This window comes from Antechinus flavipes, chromosome 6 (assembly GCF_016432865.1).
Source record: "Antechinus flavipes isolate AdamAnt ecotype Samford, QLD, Australia chromosome 6, AdamAnt_v2, whole genome shotgun sequence".
Lineage (NCBI taxonomy): Eukaryota > Metazoa > Chordata > Mammalia > Dasyuromorphia > Dasyuridae > Antechinus > Antechinus flavipes.
The window spans coordinates 5789932-5812867 of NC_067403.1; the positions used below are offsets into that span (position 1 = coordinate 5789932).

Genomic DNA, 22936 nt, shown 5'->3' on the forward strand with positions numbered 1-22936 from the left:
TTCCACAGTGGTTCTTAAAAGTCCAAAGTAGGACTGTCCTACTTTAGAGACCCCCTTCAATAAAAAATTTTGTGAAGATTAATGGTAATTAAAGGCTTGATTCCAAGAAAATATCAATATCTCATAATATCATTACATAAATTGAAAAATATATAATGAATTCAAGAAAACTGAATAAGGGAAAAAAAAGAAGGGAGAGGAAAAAGCATATTTAAATAACTTAATAACTGAATAAAAGATGATTAATAAAAATCATTATTAATCATTTCTGTTCAAGATAAATTCAACATAAAGCTACTGTAAGAGTGTACAGTGTATAGTCCAATAGTTAGCCATATTTCTAAGTACTTAGATTTGAAGCAATTTGGCCAAACACAAGAGATATCATTTTTCAGACTGCATGAAATAAACAAATAAATTTGAAATTAAATGCAAAAACAAAAATGTTTTACACTTAAATAAGCTTATTATACTTTATTATCTTAACTGTATCAACTCAGACAAAACAGAAAGGTAACTTTTGGCATAATAAAGTTACTACAAAGTAATTTTTTTCTTCCTTGCCTTTGGGTTAACATAAGTAGTTGGTACACTGTAATGCACTATCAAAATGCAAAGCATTCTTATTATTAATATAAAGATTTTTACTATTTCTAGTGTAGGGTTAAATACTTCTCAGGTTATCTTCTGTCTGTATATATCTTAATATGTATCTCGTTATTTACAAGTATTCTCTATCACTAGAACATAAGCCCCTTGAGGGATAGTTTTTGCCTTTCTTTTTGTTCCCCAACACTGATCAAAATAAAATGACTGAACACACATTTTGCCTTAATACACTGACATATGTAGCTCTACCACACATGGCCCTAATATACATTTAACTTAGTTTCATAATCTCACACAAGACCTAAATTTTTAATTTTCTACATAACTGCCAATATTTATCAAAGTATCTTATAACATTATACATACTTAGGTACATAGTGTCTATTCTATTATAACATAATTTCTTTTTTGCTTTTTATTTTATTGCCCCAGTGCTTAGCACAATCCCAGACCCATAGTAGGTACTTGAAAAATATTTGCAGACTCACTGGAAGCTTCCTTTGGTTTTTTTCTTGCAACTCTATTCACTTTCTAAATTTAATTCATAAGATCCCTCTTAATTATCTTTCTTGAATTATTTTTTTCTAATCCATCAATCAATATATATTAAGCACGTGCTATGTTCTAGGCACAGCGCTAAGGACAGAAGATACCAAAAAAATCAAAAAAGACAAAATCCAGTCCCTGCCTTCAAGGACCTTCCAGTCTAAAGGAAAAAAACATACAAAGTGAGCTGTATACAGTATAAAATGGGGCTTAAAGGAAGCCAGGGAGGTCAGTAGGTAGAATGGTTTCCACACACAGAGGATGGCCAGTATCACTGGATCCAGGAATACATGTCAAGGACAGGTAGGAAAGGACCGGGTCGTGGAAAGCTTGGAAGGCCAAGCAGAGCACGGTGTGTCTGCTCCCAGAAGTAATGGGAAGCCACGTGCGTACACATACGTACCCACTCGCACAAGTGGATGCTTTACAGAGGAAGTACAAGACCACATGCTCTGGTACATTATATTCGTTATAACTCATGAATAGCCAAAAACATTTAAGATTCTCAGCTACTGATAATAAAAACTTGAAATAAAAGCATGGAAAATATGAAAGTTTTACAAGAAACACAATTACTAATATATGTAACAAACTACTTGCAACATCATTTTACTGAACATGAATGATGAAAAGATTTGCACATAAATCTATGACATGTTTTCACAAAATTTTCTTCTTCTCTGACCAAAAGAGAATTCTTAAGAATAACTTAATTTAAAAAAAAAAAAAACTTTTCACTCAAATATTTAGTTATTAAGTTGCACTATTTTACTGTACCTGTGCTCCATAGATATATTTATCCAACATCTTGCCGCCTATTGTTTGCCCTCCTATATCCCAAACTTGTAGGGTAACATTAAGGTTTCCTGAAACAAAAATAAACAAAAAATTGAGCAAAAATAAAATGCCAAGAAGCATCTGGATCGAGCAAAATCCAACAAAATAATAAACATCTTCAGTGAACACTAAACCCAATTTCCCTCTTAGTCCACAGGCTCATAAAGTCAGGTATTTGAAGTTCTGCGGTAAAGCTGTACTAACAGATCATAGGAGGGAATTGGATCCTTCCACCTTTGCCTTGATCCAATGAAGCTGAATCCTCTCAAAATAATGGGAAGGAAGATTAAGGAAATTTTAATTCTTTAAGAAGTTCTTCATATCACACCAAACTTCATGACTACTGAAAAAACGTAAAATCAGAAATGGGACAAAATCAGATTATATTCATTTATTTATGCCCATAAATGTCAGAAAAGAGATCAAGACAAAAGTTTAATAAAGAAAAACAGAAGAATACAACAAGGCATGGTTTTTATGAAGTGAAAGACACTTGTATAGAAAATAAAAGTGGAAACTTTATAATAATTAATTCCTTAATCTTTAATCATATCAAATAAAACAGTAAAATACCTCAACTTTATTACGAGAAACTGTCAGAAAGTTTTAGGTTTTAAGAGAATAATAGCCATTTCTATGATTACTAAATATTAATACTTTATAAATATCTAAAGTAGAAGTTTCTACAGTGGTACTAGAATGCATGGGTTTTTTGTTAATGTGAATATCATAAGGTTTTAAATAAATGACTGATATGACTATCAAATGTTTATGTATAATCAATAAAACAATTTGCTTAACAATATCACTCAAATTACAAATTTACAAACAAAATTACAAGTTTTTTCTTTCCATCATCAAATCTCATATAGAATGGAGCCCCTAAAAGGCTGCTGTTAGTAATCAGATATCTACCGCATATGCATTTCCATCTACTATACTGAGGTCAGCCTCTGTTCTGAAAAGCAATATTTTATTGCAATAGATTGTTAGGAAATTTGAGTATATAAAGCTGCTAACAATAAATGTACAAGATCACAATTCTTTTCTAATATATATCTAGAAATTGCCTATTCACTAAATTACATCATTTAATAAAATTGGGCAAAGCATCTATCAAAAAAAAATCAAGTATATTCCAAATCATAAATTCAAAATAAGCTTCAACAACAACAAAAAAAAATTCAGATTCATATGAAAATTAAGAAAATCAAGAGTAAAAGTATGTTAAATACAAAAATTATACTTTTTAAATGATTATCACAAAATTCCATGATATATGAATCTGTGATAAAAAAAAATTTATTCATGTAAAATAGCTTTGAGAATATGAAATTATGATATTCAAATTTCCCAAGGAAATTTCAGACAACTCATACTAACACGAAACTTTAAAAAGCAAAATATTTGAGTCTCAAGCCGTTTTAGCTTCAATTCTGAGTGCTGTGGGTTTATATTACAATATTTCCATTCTCTAGACATAGTCAAGCCTGTTCCCTAACTAATGTGCAGAGGATTTACCTGAGAAACTTCCATCAGCATTAATAAGAGCTACTAAAGTTTATCACCCTTCATCACACTCACATACAGACACATTTAACACATATTCAAACGCACAGAGCAATAACCAAATACTATGAAGATTCTATTGCTGACTCTATCACTGAGGAAGTCTACATTAAGATTGCAGTCTGCCCAAACCACGGAATAAAATGGTTGTAACTGCCCATCTATAAAATTATCCCTTTAAAAAATCCAGCAATCTTTTCATTTCTTGAAGCTGAAACTTTTTTCTATCCAGATAATATGAATATAGTGATCAAACAGCACTAGCCATCTCTAGTATTACTCAAACTTAGTGCTCTCAGAAGCCCACTAGATAAAGAAAGAATTCTCTCAATTATTTGCTAGATAGTTGACAATTATTTATACTAACTTACAGGGAAAAATGGTATTTTATTAACAAATAATTGTGAAAGTGTGTTTACATAAAGCTTTAACAAATATTCAATCTGTCACAATTTCCTCACTGGAAAAAAATACCTATTCCTTTATTCTCACACCCAGAAATATTGAGTTATATATATTTTTATTACCAGAACTAGAATTACACATGAATAATAATTGAACAAATGAGGCAGTGACTTTGAGGACTACCATCTTCATGCATATACTTCTATTACTTAAAATAATACCAATATCATACCTAATTGATCGAGGAGGTGGGTGGAGGAAGGAAATCAAAGTTTTCCCAACAAAGTTTTTAAAACATTTAAATGGCATCTTGCATTAATTCAATATGAATAGCTACTGATTAGCAGACATAATCAACTGATATCTTGTAAGTGTAAAAGATATTCAATTTCACAATCAATCCACATTCTAAAATTATCAAATTATTTACTCATTTTAAAAAGAACTAAAACATGTCCTCACTAAAATGGGAAGGGGGAGATTACTCTGAGGTCAAAATCAAATTGAAAAGATGTGTTTCAAGGTAATATTAATTTTCATTCTGGAGGTAACGTATATACGACATCTTCTATTAACTGGTCATTTTCCAAATTATAAAACTAAAAATGAATATTAAAATAATTCAATTATGCAGAGTAAAACCACAGTGGTTTAATTCTTGAATACCTAATCTGAAACTGTCCATCAATAAAGAATTTTGGTGAAACTGCCAACAATTAGATTTAAATTGAAAATTATTTTTTTATTTTTTTATTTTTTGTATGAAATCATACTGAGAAAATGAGTGACAAAAGACAGGTAGATTTCATTCCATTTAAATTAAAGGCCCCCAAAGGATAAAACAGTGACTCTATCAAAGGATCCTTGGTTAACCTTACCTAAAGTGCTACAGAGTCAAGATGGAACTGAAAACATAAGGCTGCCCACTTCTTGTACTGAAGACTTAAAAATCCTTTTCACAGTAGAACCCTGTTTACTGGACTGTACCCACAACCTTCCTGAAAGTATTTGGACTATGGCTCTTAAGCAGTTCTATCAGCTGAACCTCTGACGAACAGATAGACTATTTTAAGCAGTCAGATCTGCACAGTGGCTGCATCCAGACTATACAGCACACTGGATCATGAAATAAACTAAAATAGATCAGTATTTGGAAAGTAACCGACTTGAAAAAGTTTCAGTGGAAAGTCAAAAGCTTTATCAGAATTCTAACATTCTATTTTGTTATAATTATACGTAGTTACGTTATCATTTTCATTCTATACCCTGAAAGACTTTCAGCAAAACAACAAAAACACTTATCACACAATATCAAAAGTAAATTTTGATACTGATAAGATAAATAAAATTATAAATTATTAAACTATACTATGTCATTTAAAATAATTTAATTCATTATGTCAAACTATATTGTCATTTAATATATCCATTTAATTTCAATTGTATGGATTAAAATAGATTGAAAACTTTTTTCCTGCTGAAATTTGTACCCATTAAGTAGCATGAAACTCACTGGTATTGAAAAAAAAAACAACACAAGATTTTTCCTCCCTTTGGAACTTAGCCCATCAAAACAAAACCTTAATCAGGAAAATTAAAATATATATTCACTACAAGTACACATTTCCTAAAGTTGGCTCTTAAGGTAAGTACTTTCTGATATTTCACTAAGACACAAAATGCATACTAGAAGGCTATAAATGTGTAAACGGTCAAAGATTATTTTATATAGTCAAAGCAAACAAAAAATGCTTCTATCAAAAAATGCTGTAGAACAGATATGGCACTTTCAATTACATAACTATACATATGTAAATAGATAGAAAATAGAAAAGCCAGCAAAAACCATTCAAGTATTTTGTTAAAGGTAGCTGATGACTGTTCTTTTTAACTCTTAGATATAAAAAAAGTTCAAGGAATAATAAAACGATCAAGAAGGGTAGCCTCTTTAAGAAACTCTCCAATCCAACAGGAACGGTTAAGAACTAAATACTTACCTATAGAAGCTCTTAAGACAACAGCTAGCATGGGGGGTGGGGAAAATCTTTGTAAAAATACCATTTCACAGCAGGCATACTGTGTGATTTGTGTATGCATTCCACTAGTGACTGCTGTTAATTATCATATATGTTGTACTTAGGGTCCATGATAGTAGAAATAATAAAAACATAATCAGATTGTCACTTTCAGAATTTTTTTAAATATGAACAAAATATTCAAACATTCTTATTAACCTCTTACAGACCAATAATGGAACAAGAGCAAAGCTGAAAGAAAACAGTTCTCTTTTTCAGCCTACTTTTCCTGGGAAAATCTAGATAAATCTTTTTGGAAGGATAATAATAACAAAATGTATAGAAAACCACCAACTGTCCAGTATTTTGTTATCAAAAGCATATAACTGAAGCTTTTAAACAGAAAAAATGTTCGGACTTTAGCCAAATGATCCTGACTTTTAATATCATTAATATATCAATTTTATCACCTCTACAGTAAAAATGCTGCTTAAATTTGCAAGTTTTACTTAAATCTTCCCATAACATTAATATATTGAAGGAGAATGCAGTTTATCATGCTCACTGAAATAAAAGATTTTAATGGAATACTTTCAAATGCACAACTGAACCATCACAACTAAACAAATAGTCCATTTTAAATCTCCAATTGTTCAGAAACAAACTTCAAGCAGAAACCACTCTGTTATTATTTCTTTGCATTTTCCACACGGTGTGCTTAACTGGCATCTAAATAGTTTCTCTGCGTCGTGAACTGAAACATCTTGAATGCTCAAACTGTATTTTTATGAGTGCCTAGGGACCCTAAATTTTAGTGGTCTATTAAATGCCAGCAATTTCATGCTGCCTTGCATAAAACAGCATTCACATATTAGAGCACAGTGGTTCCATAGCTACATTATACTTCCCCTTCAGCATCCCCCAACCAAAAATACAAGTACAGACTGCCTAAAATAAAAAAATATTTTTAAAGAAATCATCTTTCTCAATGTTTTTTGCACACAAATTTGTATTCCTGAACTCTCTAAGTATTTATTTTAAAAATATATAAGAGTTCTATGGCCTTCTGAAAATGCCACAAATTCTCATCCTATAACATGTACAAAATGATCACTATGTGATAGAAACAGAAAAGAAAACTAGCTTTTAAAAATCATGCCTAAAGTGCTTGTCTTCAAACTAAGAAATGCTGATGAAAATATGCCTCCCCACACTAAGTATTCTGGTTATATTTAAATTTTTGTACAGAAGCAATACAACCATTTTACACATTTCTGTTTTATGTCCCTCTTGGCAAATGCTACTACTATCTCTCTCAATATTGAGACACTATTATAGTCCCTTACCTGGCAATGTTATCCTTTTCAAAAAGAAGTCCAGTCCTACAGTTTGTTTGTACTGTTTCCCAAAAGCTTCCTGAGCAAACCGCGTAGCTAAGGAGGTCTATAAAGAAATAATGCACAAAATTAAAATTCGTTTATATGTTTTTCAAATCTTAAGCACAGATTCAGTACAAAATCTTACTAAACAATCTTGGTAATTATGCCTCTGTTAAACCAAAGGGCAATTTTAAGTATCTCTAATTATTGACAGGGTGAGGGCAAGCTTAAATGCTTACCTGGTAAATTTCACTTGCCAGCATTAGTGGGAACAACACTATTGAGCCTCTTAAATCTCTAAAAGTCCCCTGATAATACCCAATTTCTCTTTGCAGGAAAATAGGATTCTAGACATTTAATTAAAGGAGGAAACAAGAATATGATTAGAGATATAAATCTCATTTAACTTAAGGACTAGCTAAAAAAAATAAAATAAAAGCAAGTGTCACAAAAAAAAAAAAATTCACAATATAATTTCTACAGGCACCAAGAATGTAGCTGACATACTCAGCTAAAAGATAGCATAGAAATAATGAATAAGAAAATATATAGAAATCCTCTAAAAATCTAATCTTTTTTCTTTATTTTTAATGGAAAATAAATATTTTATTTGATCTTTTATATGATGAAAACATGAACATAATTTAAAATGACAAACAATATGCTTTAAAATTGCTGGTTCTATAAAAATAATTTTAAATTTGGGGGGGAAAACCTAAAAAGAAAAAAAATAACCCTTAAACCCAGAAAATGTATTCACTTAATTTAAAATCAAGTATCTAACAACAAACATTCTTTACCTGGTTCACTTTCCAATGATTATAATATTCCTAGGTTGTAAATTAAGAAGAATAGACAACATATATGTATAGCAACTACTATGTGCTGGGCACTGTGGTAATTAGTTTATAAGAAATGTCTCGCAAGAATATATGTACAGCTAGATTTATTCAAATTTAAAACCATAATGTGCTATCTCAAAGTATGTGGGCTTCTCTATTAGAAGATATATTTCTGAAATAAATCCAGGAAGAAATTTAATTATTGACTTTCAAATGTCAGTTGGAACAACTTGAATTTTTTTTTTAATTTATCATGTAAATAGGGAGGGATTATTGATGAGAAGGAGAGAACAAAACAAACGTTTCACTAAATTCCTTTTCCATACGAGGCATTTCCCCAAAGTAATAGAAAAATAGTCAGCTCTTAGATTAGAGGAAACTAAAACATTCAAGATAGAACTTATTATACATAATTACAATATAAGTACATCACTAGTAAGAAGGAGAAAAAAAAAAAAACAGCCAAATTTCAATCCTGAAAATTACATTTAAACAAGTACACCTTAAATTCCATTTGGTAAATCACAATTTTTTGAACATAAAAGAGTAATCTCAAATTTAAAGTTACTAGTTTTGTAGGTATTTAAACAATCAATAATTATTTTTAAATTAATCACTGCTTTAGATATCAAAAAGGATTCAATACAATACATATTTTTGTTAATTGAATCAAAAAATTACATCATTAAAACTGAAGTTAATATAAAAGAATTAAGCTAAATATCCCTGAGACACATATTTCATTTTCATATATCCTTTCACTGTATCATTAAATTGGCTAATTTACAGACCTAAAAAGCAGTAAAATAGCTCAATGAAAAATAACTCAATCATTACTTCTTTCATAGATAGATACATGTAGATGGACATCCATGGATAATACATAACAAAAATATATATTTTATATACAATGTATAAAATTTCACAAAGCTCAATACATAAACCGAACCAAAGGGCCTTTTAAAGAAAAAGTCAACAACACTGATTTTGCATCAGAATTCCATTTGCAGTATATCATTTTCATCTAAAGGCCTCAAAATTCACTATAGCTATTTATTAAGACTCACAGCACCCCTGTCAGGTCAAAAAATACAAATTATTGAACACTGCATAAGGCCTTTTCTCCCTCTAAGAAGAGACACCAATTGACTTTCTCTCCAGAGCCACCTTCATACAGTTGCGTTAACAGTAGCCAATAGTTTAGACGAAGACTGAGCAGGAACTGACAAAATGACAGACTTTAGGGAGCACATGAAATATTCCTGAGGATACTTGACATACCCTTTGCTGCCTTCGTGTCTGTGGGAGACAATTTCCCAATAAAGAATCTCTTGGAGTAAGTCGATTCCTCACAACTCCATGCCACTATGAATGGTGATTCATAACTCAGAACTCCCCTAATACTAGACATGGTATAAACTTCTTTCTCAAACGATTTGAACAGATAAGTGAAAAATTTTGGCTTGATGCTTTACCTTTTTCAGATGCGGGGCAAATCTAATAAACACAAGACGCTATGTGTCTTTTGAGGCAATTTAATTTTAAGAAATGATACAATATAGTTTAAAGTCAAAGCATGTCGGTGCATCAATATTGTATCTCTAAACTCTTTATGCTACATTTGCAGTCAAGTGTGAGCTCCCCGTCCTAAATGTATCTCTAAGCTTCTCTTGAATTTTAACTCTTCTGCCATTAAGAGGCAGTTAGCTGGTGGCTCAGAAAGGAAGAGTGAGGAATGATAAGACAAACAGAAAGGGGATTAAGCTGATACAGAATAACCTTTCTTCCCAATTATTTGCATCTCGTTTCCAAAAAGGATCAAACCAAAGGCAGAAATACAAAATGGCCTAATGGGATATGGAGACTAGAAAAACACCTGGGGAAGCAGAAAGCGACTGGGGCCCCATTCTGCAGCAAGCTCCTATGTTACCACAAAGAGTTCTGGCCCTAAAGAGTTCAGGACATAAGGGGGACCCAAAAGCCCATGCTTGCATTCCCAGGGCTCTCAGGGGGGCCAACTCGAAGAGGGGAGGACTTGCAGGAGCACCACCCGCACAGCAGATGCTCCCGCAGGAACCGGAACTCAACAAATGAAAATAAGTAAGGAGAGCACCAGAAAAGGGGATGGAAGGCAATAGATCAGATGGACGGAATCTGATCCTACAGTCTCCTCGGAAGTGGGCACCTCACACCCAGGTTCCCACTTCCCCTCCCTCCCCCACCTTAATCTCCATCCCACCGGGGGGCTGGCCAAGTAATCTAGGAATTAGGAGCCTTTAGGCTTTCTATGAAGGGGGGAGGGGAAATGTTACCTCAGGACAGCTGCATATAAAATCTCCTTCAAGGAGCAATTCGATATGCAAAGTTCACAATTTACTCCAGAATAGTTTTTTTTTTTTTTTAATTTTTGGAGGGGGATAATAATTATCATGAAGGGAGGGGTGAGGAAGGCAGCACACAGGAAGATAACTGGTCATGAAACATTTGCAAAAAGGATTTAGGAGCATTAAGGACTTAGAATGCCTGGGATCATTATAAAGGGCATCACGGGAGTCTGGGAGAACACAGGGCCAGAAGTGCTTCCAACGAGCAAATGACCTCTCCAAGCCTCGATTTCCACAACTGTAAAGCCAGTCGGAGATGCTGAATTACGTCCAAGGTCTCTATTACAGCAGGCAGCAACTGGCCAGTCTGGTCCACTGACAGGAGCAGCAGGGAGGGCTCTTGGAAGGAGGAAAATGTAGGGAGGGGAGGAGGGAGTGAAAATGGGAAGGAGGGATAGAAGGAAAGAGAAAAGGTTGGAGAGAGAAGAGGAAAGGAAAAGCGGTAAGAAACGGGGAGGAGGGAGAAGAGAAAGGGGAGGAAGGAGAAGAGAGAGTGGGGAGGAAGGGTGAGAAATGAAGAGTAGAGAGAAAAAGGAAAAGAAGAAAAGACTAAAGAGGGAAGAGGAAAGGAGGGTGAGAAATGGGGAAGAGGAAGAAGAGTATGGGGAGGAAGAGGAAGAGGAGGAGGAAGGCTGAGAAAAGAAGAGGGGAAAAAGAAAAGGCTGGAGAAAGAAAATAAAGGGAATGAGATGTGGGGAGGAGGAAGACGATAAAAGGGGGAAGAAAGAGGAAGAGGAAGGCTGAGAAGAGGGGAAAAAGAAAAGGCTGGAGAGGGAGGAGAGAAGGAGGGGTTGAGAAATGGGGAGGAGTGAGAAGAGGAAGAGGGAGGGGAGGATGGAGAGCAGGGAGAGAAAGAGAAATGAGAATGGGGGAGAAACGGGGAGGAGAGAGAAGAGAACGGAGAGGGATGAGAAACGGGGAGGAGGGAGAAGAGAACGGAGAGGGATGAGAAACGGGGACGAGGGAGGAAGAGGAGAAGAAGGGAGAGGAGAGCGGGGAAAGGAACAGGCTGGAGACTGAGGAGCAGGAGGACGACAGGGCCCGGCCCCGGGAAGCCCGAGGGAGCCCTGCCGGGACTCGACGGGACTCAGGCAAGGCGGCAGAGAGCTCCGAGCTCGGCCCCGGCCCCGTCGCGCCGCCAGCCCTGGCCGCTCCCGTCGGGGCTGGGACAGGGAGGCCGGGGGCCGGCCGGGCCGGGGTGCGGACTGACCTTTCCGGAGGTGCCGTCGCCCAGCAGGACGATCTTCAGCTGCCGGTCCTGACACTCCTCCTCCGAGTCGGACATGGTGACCCGGGGAGCGGGCCGGCCCCCGGCGGGGGAGGGGGCGGGGGCGCCCCCCGGGGCTCAGCAACTGCCGGCGGGATCCGGGACGAGTCACTCGCCGGGCGCCATGTTGAGCCCCCTCAGGCCCCTCCCTCCGCAGCTCGAGCCGAGGTCACACGGAGGGAAGAACCATCGGCCGGCGCGGGAGGGGGTGGAGCGGCGGCACGGGGCTGGGCAGCTGCGGTTCTGGCGGGCGGGAAGGGCAGAGAGGAGCGGCGCAGACTCGGAGGACATAGTAATGCAAGCGGCGGCCCGAAGAGCGAGAGCCGGGGGCGCGGGCGCGTCTGGCGGGGGCGCTGCCGGGCTCCTCCCCTCCCGGCCCGCGACCGCCTCAGACCCCGATGGTTTGGCCGGTTGGCGGGGACGACGAAGACGCCGAGGCCGCGCGCTGGTAACTAAGGAACCCGGAGGGGAAAGGGCAGGCGGAGGGGCGGGGCCGAGATGCTGGGCGGGGCCGAGATGCTGGGCGGGGCCGAGCTGAGCAGTTGCTAGGTAACGACCCGAAGGCGGAGGATGATCTTTAAAGACTCTGAAGGAGATGGCGGGAGCTGGAGCAGCATGGACCCGGGTGAGGACCGTTCAGCCACGGGCTCAGAGGTTCCGCTCTCAAATTCATCATCCAGTGTGATCCTGTGATCCCCTGAGTCTCAATGTCCTCCTCTGTAAAAGATGTTTTTTTCCTTTATTAAAACTTTTTATTTTCAAACCACATGCATATATATTGTATTTAACTCATACTTTAACACATTTTACATATATTGGTCAACCTGCCATCTGGGGAAACGGGTGAGGGGAAGGAGGGGGAAAGTCGGAACAGAAGGTTTTGCAGTTGTCAGTGCTGAAAAATTGCCCGTGCACATATCTTGTAAATAAAAAGTTATAATTTTAAAAAAAGCCACATGTACAGAGAATTTTCAGCAGTCACCCTTGCAAAATTTTGTTTGAAGTTTTTTCTTCACTTCCCCCTTCCCCACCTCTTCCTCTGGACAGCAAGGAATTCAATATATATGAAACAAACACAATTCTTCTACATATATTTCCACAATTATTGGGCTGCACAAGAAAAATCGGATTAAAAAGGGGGGGGAAGTGAGAGAGAAAGAAAACAGCAAGCAAGCAACCACAAAAAAGGTGAAAATACCATGTTGTGAATTCATCCTCAGTTTGTACAGTCCTCTCCCTGGGTGCAGATGGCTCTCTCCCAACACAAGCCCATTGGAACTGGCCTGAATTACCTCATTTTTGAAAAGAGCCAGGTCCATCGGAATGGATCATCATATAATCTTCTTATTGCTGTGTACAATGTTCTCTTGATTTTATTCATTTCACTTAGCATCAGTTCATATAAATCTGTCCCGGCCTTTCTAAAATCATCCTGATAATAGTTTCTTATAGAACAATAATTCATAGACCATAACTTATTCAGCTATTCCCCCACAGCTATTCTAAAATCATCCTGATAATAGTTTCTTATAGAACAATAATTCATAGACCATAACTTATTCAGCTATTCCCCCACAGCTATTCTAAAATCATCCTGATAATAGTTTCTTATAGAACAATAATTCATAGACCATAATTTATTCAGCTATTCCCCCACAGATGGGCATCCACTCAATTTTCAGTTCCTTGCAACTACAAAAAGGGCTACTACGGACCGTTTTACCCACGTGGGTCCTTTTCCCAAAAAGGGGGGGTTTTGATATCCCTCTCAATGCCAGACTTCACATCCCCATCTGTAAAATGGATTATGTAAGGCCTGAAGTACCTACTTCGTGGGATGGTGAATTCCAGGAAGGAAGATCTGGGTTCAAACACTGCCTCTGACCCCTACAGGCAGTGTGAGGTGTCTTGGTTTCTACATGCTCTAGGCAGTGGGGTGCTTGTAGCAGTGAGATCACAAGGCCGATTTAAAAAATAAAAATAAAAAACCTTTTTTAAGACCACCTTGCTTTTTTAAGCCTCCCTATCTAACAAACTGTTGTTAGATGAATCACTGGGGAGAATCTGCTAATTAGTCTATGCTCCTCCTGTAGAAATTCCCATTTCTACAATCCATTTATATTGGATTGTAGAAGAGCCACTCTGTGCTGAGGAGTCACTCAGAGAGATGTCCTAGCTATTGAGCATCTCATGAAGCAGTGGACGCTGCTGTGCCACTTTGGGAGATTCAAAGTTTCTGTGAAACCAGAAATGTTCCCGCTCAGTCATGGTTTCTGCTTGGTTCTGGGCTCAGATTTCCAGGCCACCAGTGCAAAACCCTTTTTCTAAAGACACTGGTGAGAGGTTTCCAGATCTTAGTGGCTTTTTTCTGTTAGACCCAAAGGCAGCTGGTATCCCATTCACTACGGGTCTTCAGAAGATTGCCTACTTTATGGAAGCCACCAAAGAGCAGCATTATGGAGTTGGCTGGAAATGTGCACTGGTGAACCATCTCTGCCTTGCTGGCTGGGAATCCCCCAAAGTCCAAGCTGCCTTCTTTCACAGTACTGAGGAACTCATGTTCTCCCAAGAAGACATGACTAACCTCCAGGTCGTGGCAGAGCCAGGACTGACTCGGACTTCAGAGCCCAAATCCCGTGCTCTCCCCACAAAGGTAGGCAAGAATTGACAGGAAGCCCAGCAATCCTTCATCTCTTATCACCTCTGACTGAGAGCAGATCTTTGGGCAAATCTTTCTGCTTTCTAAGAGTCCATTTCCTCAGCTATATGGGGAGGAGATAGCTTTGGCTATCTTATTGTTATAAAGAAAGCAGTTTGTAAACCTTGAGCTACAGAAAAAAAATTTTCTTATTTATCAACTGCAAAATGAGAGGGATTGGAGTATATAAATGGTTCTTAAACTTTTGGTCTTGGGATCCCTTTACATTCGGAAAAATTATTGAGGATTTTCCCCCAAAGAGTTTTTGTGTATGTGGCCTATATCTGTTCATGTTTATCACGTTAAAAATTAAACATTGCTCTATAAATCATATTGACCTCAGATCCCTTGAAAAGGACCTGCAAGGGTCCTTGGACCTACACATTGAGGACCACTGTCCTCAGTTATCTCTAAGGTCTCAGTCAGCTCTAAATGATATGATTTTGAGTCACCTCAGGTTGTTTCAACCAGTTAAACAACAAACTTAAAGAGCCTACCATGTGCTAGAGACTGAGGATACAAAGACAAAAACCCATAGCTTGCTCCCTTCCGTGGAAATAATATGTACACATTTGAGCAAATACAAAGTAAGCAAGAAAGTAAATACAGTGCACTCTTGTTGAAGGCCTCCTTAGCTCCTGTAAGCATCTAGAATAATTTCATGAGGCAGGCCGCACTTGAACCGAGCTCAAGTTAGGGAGGAATCTTGGAGGAAGAAGATGTGCACCAGAGAAACAGAGGAGTAATCCAAGCAAGACATGACATAAGGATGCAATGCTAGGTTCTGGGAAACAGCCAATTTGGCCCGACCAAAGACTCCAAGAAGGGAGGGAAACTGGAACCAAAGTAGAAAGATCCTAATGTGGATAAGGCGATGGGAGGGTTATGGTGCAGAGGGCAGGGCCCAGAGTCAAGAAGGCTCATCTCCTTAATTCAATCTGGACTCACACACTAGTCGTTGGACAAGGCACTTGACCCTTAGTTTCCTTATTTGTAAAAAGAAGGAAAAGCCAAACCACTGTATTATCTCTGCCAAGGAAATCCCAGATGGGATCACAAAGAATCAGATATGACTAAACAATGAACAAAATGCTTGGTAGTTCTCTGCTGGGCCATTTGTGTAATATCATAGCTTGTACATCTTCTTTGTTAAGGGCACTTCCCAATTAGACTATAAGCTCCATGAAGTTGTTTGTCATCTAAATTGTGTATCTTCCACAGCCCCTGACAGAGAGTTCAGCACACAGTAAGCATTAAATATTCGTTGAAGAATCGAATCCCTTATCTCTATGCCTTTCTACTTGACCAGTTACCTAATTGTTCCTCAAGGCTGAACTATTCTAAGTCTGGCAGAGAAAGCTGTGAGAAAGATGCCTCATTCCAAATCTCAAAGGAGCTCCTGAGAGTTTCATTGAAGTGTGCTAAGGTATGGAGTATGTCTGTCAGAAGGCAAACACATGGTGAGCAAACCCAGTCTTGGGCTGGGGTACAAAGGACATTGTTGGGAGAAAGAGTGGAGAGCACAGTCTCACCAGAATGCTGTTTAATTCTGGGGACTACTGCTTAAGAAGGATGTTGAGAAACCACATACTCCTCAGTACCCAGAAGGGACTGGGCACATTTAGTCTGAAGAAGAGAGGTCTCCATGTTGTCAAGTACTTGAAGGATCTTCATTGGAAGAAAGGTTAGACTTAATCTGCTTGACCCCAAGAAGCAAACTTGGAAGCCTTGGGTTAAAGTTACAAAGAGGCATAATAAGGTTTGATAACAAGAAAGATTTCCTAATAATTAGTGCTATCTAAAGGTGAAATGAACTGCCTCAAGAGGAGGTAGCTTCCCTCAGAGATCTTTGGTCAGAAGACTGTCACTTGTTGGGCATGTTGGGGAGGGGGATAGTGTCCTTTCATATAGAGGTTGTTAACATGGCCACTAAGATCCCTTCCAACTCTCAATTTGTGTAATTCTGTGGAACTGAAGATCATCTTATAGGAAGATCCATTGGGGGAAACGGACTTATTTAACCTTAAGAAGAAAAGTCTTGAAGGATATGATAGCTTTAAATTGAAAAAGAAATGAGTACTTTGTTAGTAATAGTAATTTTATTGGGAGAGGAGGGTGTTAGGAAATGATATCTATATTTTTAAATTAAAAGTAACAGGAATCAAATCTATTCTAGAAAACTACTATAATAATAAATAAGAAAATATAAATGGAGGTGCATTAAAAAGTCAAAAATGGTACACAGTAAAGAAGCATCAATATCCAATTCGATCTGATCAGCTTTTATGTTAAGAAAACGTTCTTTCCTTCTTTCTTTGCTTCCTCTCCATTTTTTTTCCTTTCCTTTTTGTCATTCAAATACTGCTTCTGCTACTCATTTCCTGTCTTTCCCCTCTTCCCACCATGAGCCTCAGTCTCTTCATCTGAAAATAAAGGTGTTGGACCAGATAAGCTCTAAAGTCCCTTTCCTAAATGTGTGCTTCTATAATCTCATAAACTTGGTGTCAGTGACTAAGATGAGCCTGGAGATGGAAGAGGCGGGGTGAAGGTCTATTCCTGCCAGATGAATTTCTAAGAGACAGCAAAAAGGAGGGACCCCTGAGGGCAGACACCTTTGCCTGGCAATGCTGTAGAATGATGACATCAGGAGAATTGTATCTCCCGACAAGACAGGTAAACTCTGGAAGACTCTCCTCTGAGTCACTGACACCCATAGAAATTGTTCTCCCTTTAGCATTGCCTGAGAACCAAGGGAGAACAGGCTGGCTAAGGTGATTAACCTGGGATCCCCAGTGAGCTTTCGTGCCATACATCATTTGTTGGCAATGCCTGAGAACAACTGGAGGGGCAGAGACCTGAGGATCTGGGAGAGGCAACCCCCCGGGGGAGCTCCACCTGGAGTGTGATGGCACGTGATGGAGGAAGGACGGCTCCTTGGGAAGTGCTGATTTCCCATAAACTCTATTAGGAATTCTGTGACCTCTTCAACTTATAAAGGCTTCGCGTCTTTGAGTGTCATGAACCGTGTGCTTGCAAAGCAGCTGATCATGTAAGCAGACCCAAGTATTTCACTGACCAATATATGGCACCAAAGCAACCAGGTTTTGCTGCTAATATAGTCATTATAAGACGGGGACTCAGCATAGGTGGGTTAAAAAAGTCATTTTTTCCTCTTTCACTTGCCTTTTTTTCTGACTCAGATTCATTTCTATTCTAAACCAGAGTGGATTGGGGGAATGACAAATTCTAAAAGAGTTTTCTAAAATAGATGACAGCAATCAGGGAGCCCCGTGGTTCTTGCACCTCTGCGCCTGGAGTCAGGAAAACACGAATTCAATTCTGATCTCAGATATTCCCTCGCTGTGGGAAGCAAGTCACTTCACCCGATTCGCCTCATTCACAGGAGAAGGAAATGGCAAAACACTCCAGTGTGGAGGCTAAGGCGGAGCTGCACAAAGTCTTCCGCCTCACCCTCTCTTCTGGTCATCCAAGTGCCAAGGCAGGAAAAAGGCAACTGATGGTCCAGGATGACGTGGATGACCTCGGCTGCGTCCAGGTCTGACCCGGCTCTAAGTTCTTCTCCACTGCGCTTGCTTCGGGAACAAATTGTTCTCATTCTATCAGGAGCCTTCTGCCAGGAGAGTAGAGATAGCCCTGTAGGCACCCATGGATTTGAGGTCTACTGATTATCCTCTCCCTGGTTTGTCCCATTTGCTGAGATGGTGACACCGGAGTGTGGCCACGGCTGCCAAGGGTGAGAATTCACCAAAGGTGAATGAGCAAGCCCTGAAAAGGGTTCAACAAGTCCTCATCCCAGAAGTGCTCCTGCTTCCTGAATATCAAAAATAAGATGGAGATAAACTCAGGGAGGGATTCACCACAGAGAATGGAAAAGGGAATAGAAAGAAAAGAAAGGAAAAAAAGAAAAGATCACTGTCTCCTCTTTCACCATTCTTCTTTATAAAAAGGAAAGCAAGAGTCAAAATAGAGAAAAGTGTAAGACAATAGGATAGAGGGATTTACACAATTAATGACCACAACTAGGACTGGTTTGCTCTCACCCATTATATGGAAAAGGAGAAGAACACTGGCACCTTAGAACATCTGGTGGAAAACTTCACTCAAGACTTGAATGCCTTCATTCAAATGAATATTGAGTAGGCCAGAAAAAAAACAACAATACAACAACATAAAAATGCAAATGAACTCAATGGCCTCCTCTGACCAAAAACCAAGAGACCACATCCCTTCCTCCCATTGGCTCTGAAATCATTCATCGCAAGCTTCACTCCTCCATTTTCAACCTTCTCCTGGACATATTCCATGGCTGTCTCAATGTTATTTTCACTTACTGTGTACTTACATGTCTAAAGATGAAGTCATTAAAAACTTTTCCCTATTGATAAAGTCAAAGGATCCAACAAGGCAGTTTTCAGAGGAAGAAATCCAAGTTATCAATAACCATATGAGAAATATATTCTAAATCATTAATAATTAGAGAAATTAAAACCAACTCTGAGATTCCATCTCACAGTCTTCATATTGGCAAAGCATATTATATATTCATATTACAAAGCAGTGATCATCAGAACAATCTGGTACTGAACAGGAAATAGAGTGGTAGATCAGCGAAAAAGGAAATAGTAGAAAATGACCACAGTAATCTAGTGCCTAATAAACCCAAAGATCCAAGTTTTACAGACCAAAACTCACTATTTAACAAAAATTGCTGGAAAAAAATGGAAAGCAATATGAAAGAAACTAAGTATAATATGCCACAAATTATACACTATTAATTTCAAAATGGATAAATGACTTAGACATAAAGGGTGATATCATATGCAAATTAGGGAAGAATGGAAACTTTTACCAGTCCGATTTATGAATAAGGGTAGACAAGACAATATCTTGAGATAACCAGAGATTTTAAAAAAAAGACCATGGTAAATAGAATAGATAATTTTGATTAAAATGAAATTAAAACGATTTTACATAAAAAAACCCAATGCAATAAAAATTAGAAGGAAATTCTTACTCCAGACCTCATTTCTCAATTTTTGTGGAACTGAGCCAATTTTATAAAAATACAAGCCATTTCTCAATTGACAAATGGTCAAAGAATATAAACAGGAAATTTTTAGAAAAAGTAATCGAACCTATCAATACTCTTGAAAAATGCTCTTAATAACTAATAATGAAAGAAATGAAAATTAAAACAACTCCAAAGTACCAACAAATTGACTACTATGACAGAAAATTAAAATAATAAATGTTGGAGAAGATGTGGGAAAACTGGAACACTAATGCATTATTTGCTGGAGTTGTAAACTAATCCAGCCATTCTGGAGAACAATTGGGAACTGTGCACAAAGACTGTGTATGCCCTGTGATCCACTAGAGTCACTACTAGATCTGTATCCCAAAGAGATCCTAAAAAAAGGAAAAGGACCCACATGTATAAAAATGTTTACAGTAGCACTTTTTGTGATGTCAGAGAATGGGAAATTGTGGAGATGCCCATAGATTGGAGAATGGCTAAACAAGTTGTGATATAGGAATATAATGAAATACTATTGCTCCATAAGAAACGATGAACTGGTAGATTTCAGAAAAACCTGAAAAGATTTACATGTACTGATGCTGAGTGAAATAAGCAGAACCAGGAGAACACTATCCATAGTAAGAGAAACATTGTGCAGTGATCAACACTGACTGACTTAGCTATTCTCAGCGATGTAATGATCCAAGACAATTCCAAGGGACTACACCCAGAGAAAGAACTAAGGAGTCTACAGATGGGAGCAGACTATTTTCACTTTCTGTTTGCTAATTTTCTCTCTCACGTTTTTCTCTTTTGTTCTGATCTTCTTTCATGAAATAACTAATGTGGAACTAGGTTTAACATGATTGTGCATGTAAATCTTAAAAATAAGACAAGACTGTTCTTATCATTTCACAACATTCACTTTTCATTTTTTTCAAATAGTTCTTTCTATTTACATGGTTGTAGTTACTGTGTGTATATATTTTTTCTTGGCTCTATTTTCTTCACTCTGCATCAGTTCACGTAGATCTTTCCATACTTCTCTATACTTATCACAGTCATTATTTCTTGCAACCCAGTAATATCTTTACATTATATACCACAATGCATTTAGCCATTCCCTCTTTCCATAACAGTCATGGCTATCTAAATTACATTTTATTTCTCTAGCCGCACAAAAAAAGTAAGATAGCCTACATTATAGCAAGAATTTTTTATTTCTGTTTTAAAGCATTGAGGTATTTCATGGCTTTGTTTCTGATTTTTGTTAATGTCAGTTTTTTTTTTACTGTATTTGTTGTAATTTATACCACAAAAGTATTTTTGCAAGTATTCAACTCCTTCCTTAAGTCAAGCAAATCACCTACTTTCTCAGTGGGGTTAAGGTCAAGACTCTGAGGGGAGCCACTCCTTCCTAATTAGTTCCCCAGACTCCTCTCTTTTTTTTCTTTAAATGGCCACCCTAGTCTAGAAAAATGTTTGGAGTCATAACCCTCTTGATAAATGAATCCATGATCAAGCAGCTGGTTTCCAGAAGGGACTCCATGCTGTGCTGCAATTATGCTGAGACTGAACTCCAGTAGTTCAGGTCACCGCTAAAGTACTTGAGGGAGAAAGGTCTGCCTCTGTGTTCTGCCTCCCAACATACAAAGATGAGAGGTCCCTGCCTTTTTCCTCTAAAGATATCACCCCAGATGTCAAAGTTCTGCTTATTTAAGGAAAGAAGTGCTGATCTGAATGCACGATGAGCATCCTTTCCTGGAGATTGAACCAACAGCAGAATCTTTGTCAAATTGTATGGGAAAAACACATCATTTCAGAGAAACATATAAATTTAATGCCCATTATTGAAGCCTTGGAAATTTCCCACCTTTATCATTGATTCTTAGTATGTCTTTGGACAGTGAATTTAACCTCTCAGTTTCTCATCTTTTAATATTTAGTATTCTTCAAGTGAAAATATTTTAGAGGAAAAATGACATCTGTGCAATATGACCAGTCAAACCCAAAGAAGATGCTAGATTGTGGGTCTCTGTGGATGGGAGCTGCCCATTCTGTGGGTGATAAAGAGTGAAAAGAAAGGGCTTCCAGACACTTTCTAGTTTTCTCTTTGTGGGGCCATAGACAAAATCCATTCCTTTTGTACTTTCAGCCTGGGATGTGAGAGGGAGCCACAGTAACTGCACCCATGGCAGCAAGGGTCCGTGTTTACCCAAGTAAGTCTGAAATTGTACCTCACATCCCTGCCTGCCCCTTCTCCTTGGGGTTTCTTTCGGTCACTGAGCTCAGGTCACCCAACAGCAGTCCTGAGAAATGGACATTTGCATCCCTGTCAGGAACCTCATGAATTCAACAACTGGCTGACCAGCAGGAGGTGATTTCTGTCATAATTTCTAAGAGGAGATGACAGTCGCCATTAATATGCTGCAAGTGGAAGAGCTAGAAAGTCTACGTCTTGCCCTGGCTTGCTAGGAGGTCTGGTCTTGTTAGTAGTTTAGACAGTTTGGATCCAAGGTAAAGGTCAGTATCTCTTACTTGTCTTAGCTAATCTGGGCCACACAGACCCTCCAGCTCCTGTCATAGTAGCAACAGCTCCCTAAGCATTCTGGACACTTCTGATACAGAACTCCAAGTTTGGAAATGCATCTAAAAAACACTATTGTGTCAAAAGAAATGATGGGGGAGGGAGATAAACATGGCATGTCCTTTTCCTCTTGGGAAAGCCTAACCCCCCAAAAAAATAGAAATATCAAAATTATCTTACTAAAAAAACCCAGCACTGACCATGTCATTCTCCTGATCAAAAATTCTGAGTAAAATAGGGTAAAATAGGGTAAAATCGTAGAGGTCTTTTTGCCTTCGAGTTAAATGCCAGTTTCCTTGGGGTGGAATTTAAGGCCCTCCACCATTTGGCTCAAATCTGTCTCCTGGCAAGCCAGTCCAAGGCTTTGTCTCGGATGACCCACGTCATCATCTCAAAGAGCACTGCTGCTCAGGGAATCTCCCAGGCCGCCCGTCAGCTCCAACAGGTATTTTGAGCTCACTAAATATCTAAGCCTGAAAAATCAATCTCATGGCTACTTCTTGTTCCCTACAATCAGAAAGAAGGAAAACAAGAGCGGCAGCTGTGACCCACAAAGGATTCTGGGTGAGACGTGCTTTATCAGCTATCAGATCTACATTAATCTTTGGAAGTTCTTTTCCCGTCTTCAGTTCTTCTGCTCAGTGAAAATGAGGAGGCAACATTGGCATCCCAGAGCGCCCGGCCCCCCCACAGCACTGAGTGCAGCACACGTAGCCACCAGAAAGCAGAAATCTCCACCTTTCCCTGTTCCATGCAC

General features: G+C 38.2%; 1 protein-coding gene across 3 annotated transcripts in view; it reads right to left on the bottom strand.

Annotated features, from left to right (window-relative positions):
• Positions 1 to 12282, bottom strand: part of RAB28 (RAB28, member RAS oncogene family) — a 94592-nt gene extending 82310 nt beyond the window's left edge. For 2 of the 3 annotated variants that reach the window (XM_051963978.1, XM_051963979.1), the window contains exons 1-3: positions 11797 to 12282; positions 7328 to 7424; positions 1933 to 2021 (exon numbers count right to left, since the gene is read on the bottom strand). In XM_051963978.1, the coding sequence (XP_051819938.1) occupies positions 1933 to 2021; positions 7328 to 7424; positions 11797 to 11871 (261 nt within the window). In that variant the 5' untranslated portion in view covers positions 11872 to 12282. The remainder of the gene's footprint in view (positions 1 to 1932; positions 2022 to 7327; positions 7425 to 11796) is intronic. The other variant, XM_051963977.1, reaches the window with a different exon arrangement.
• Positions 12283 to 22936: the final 10654 nt, after the last annotated feature.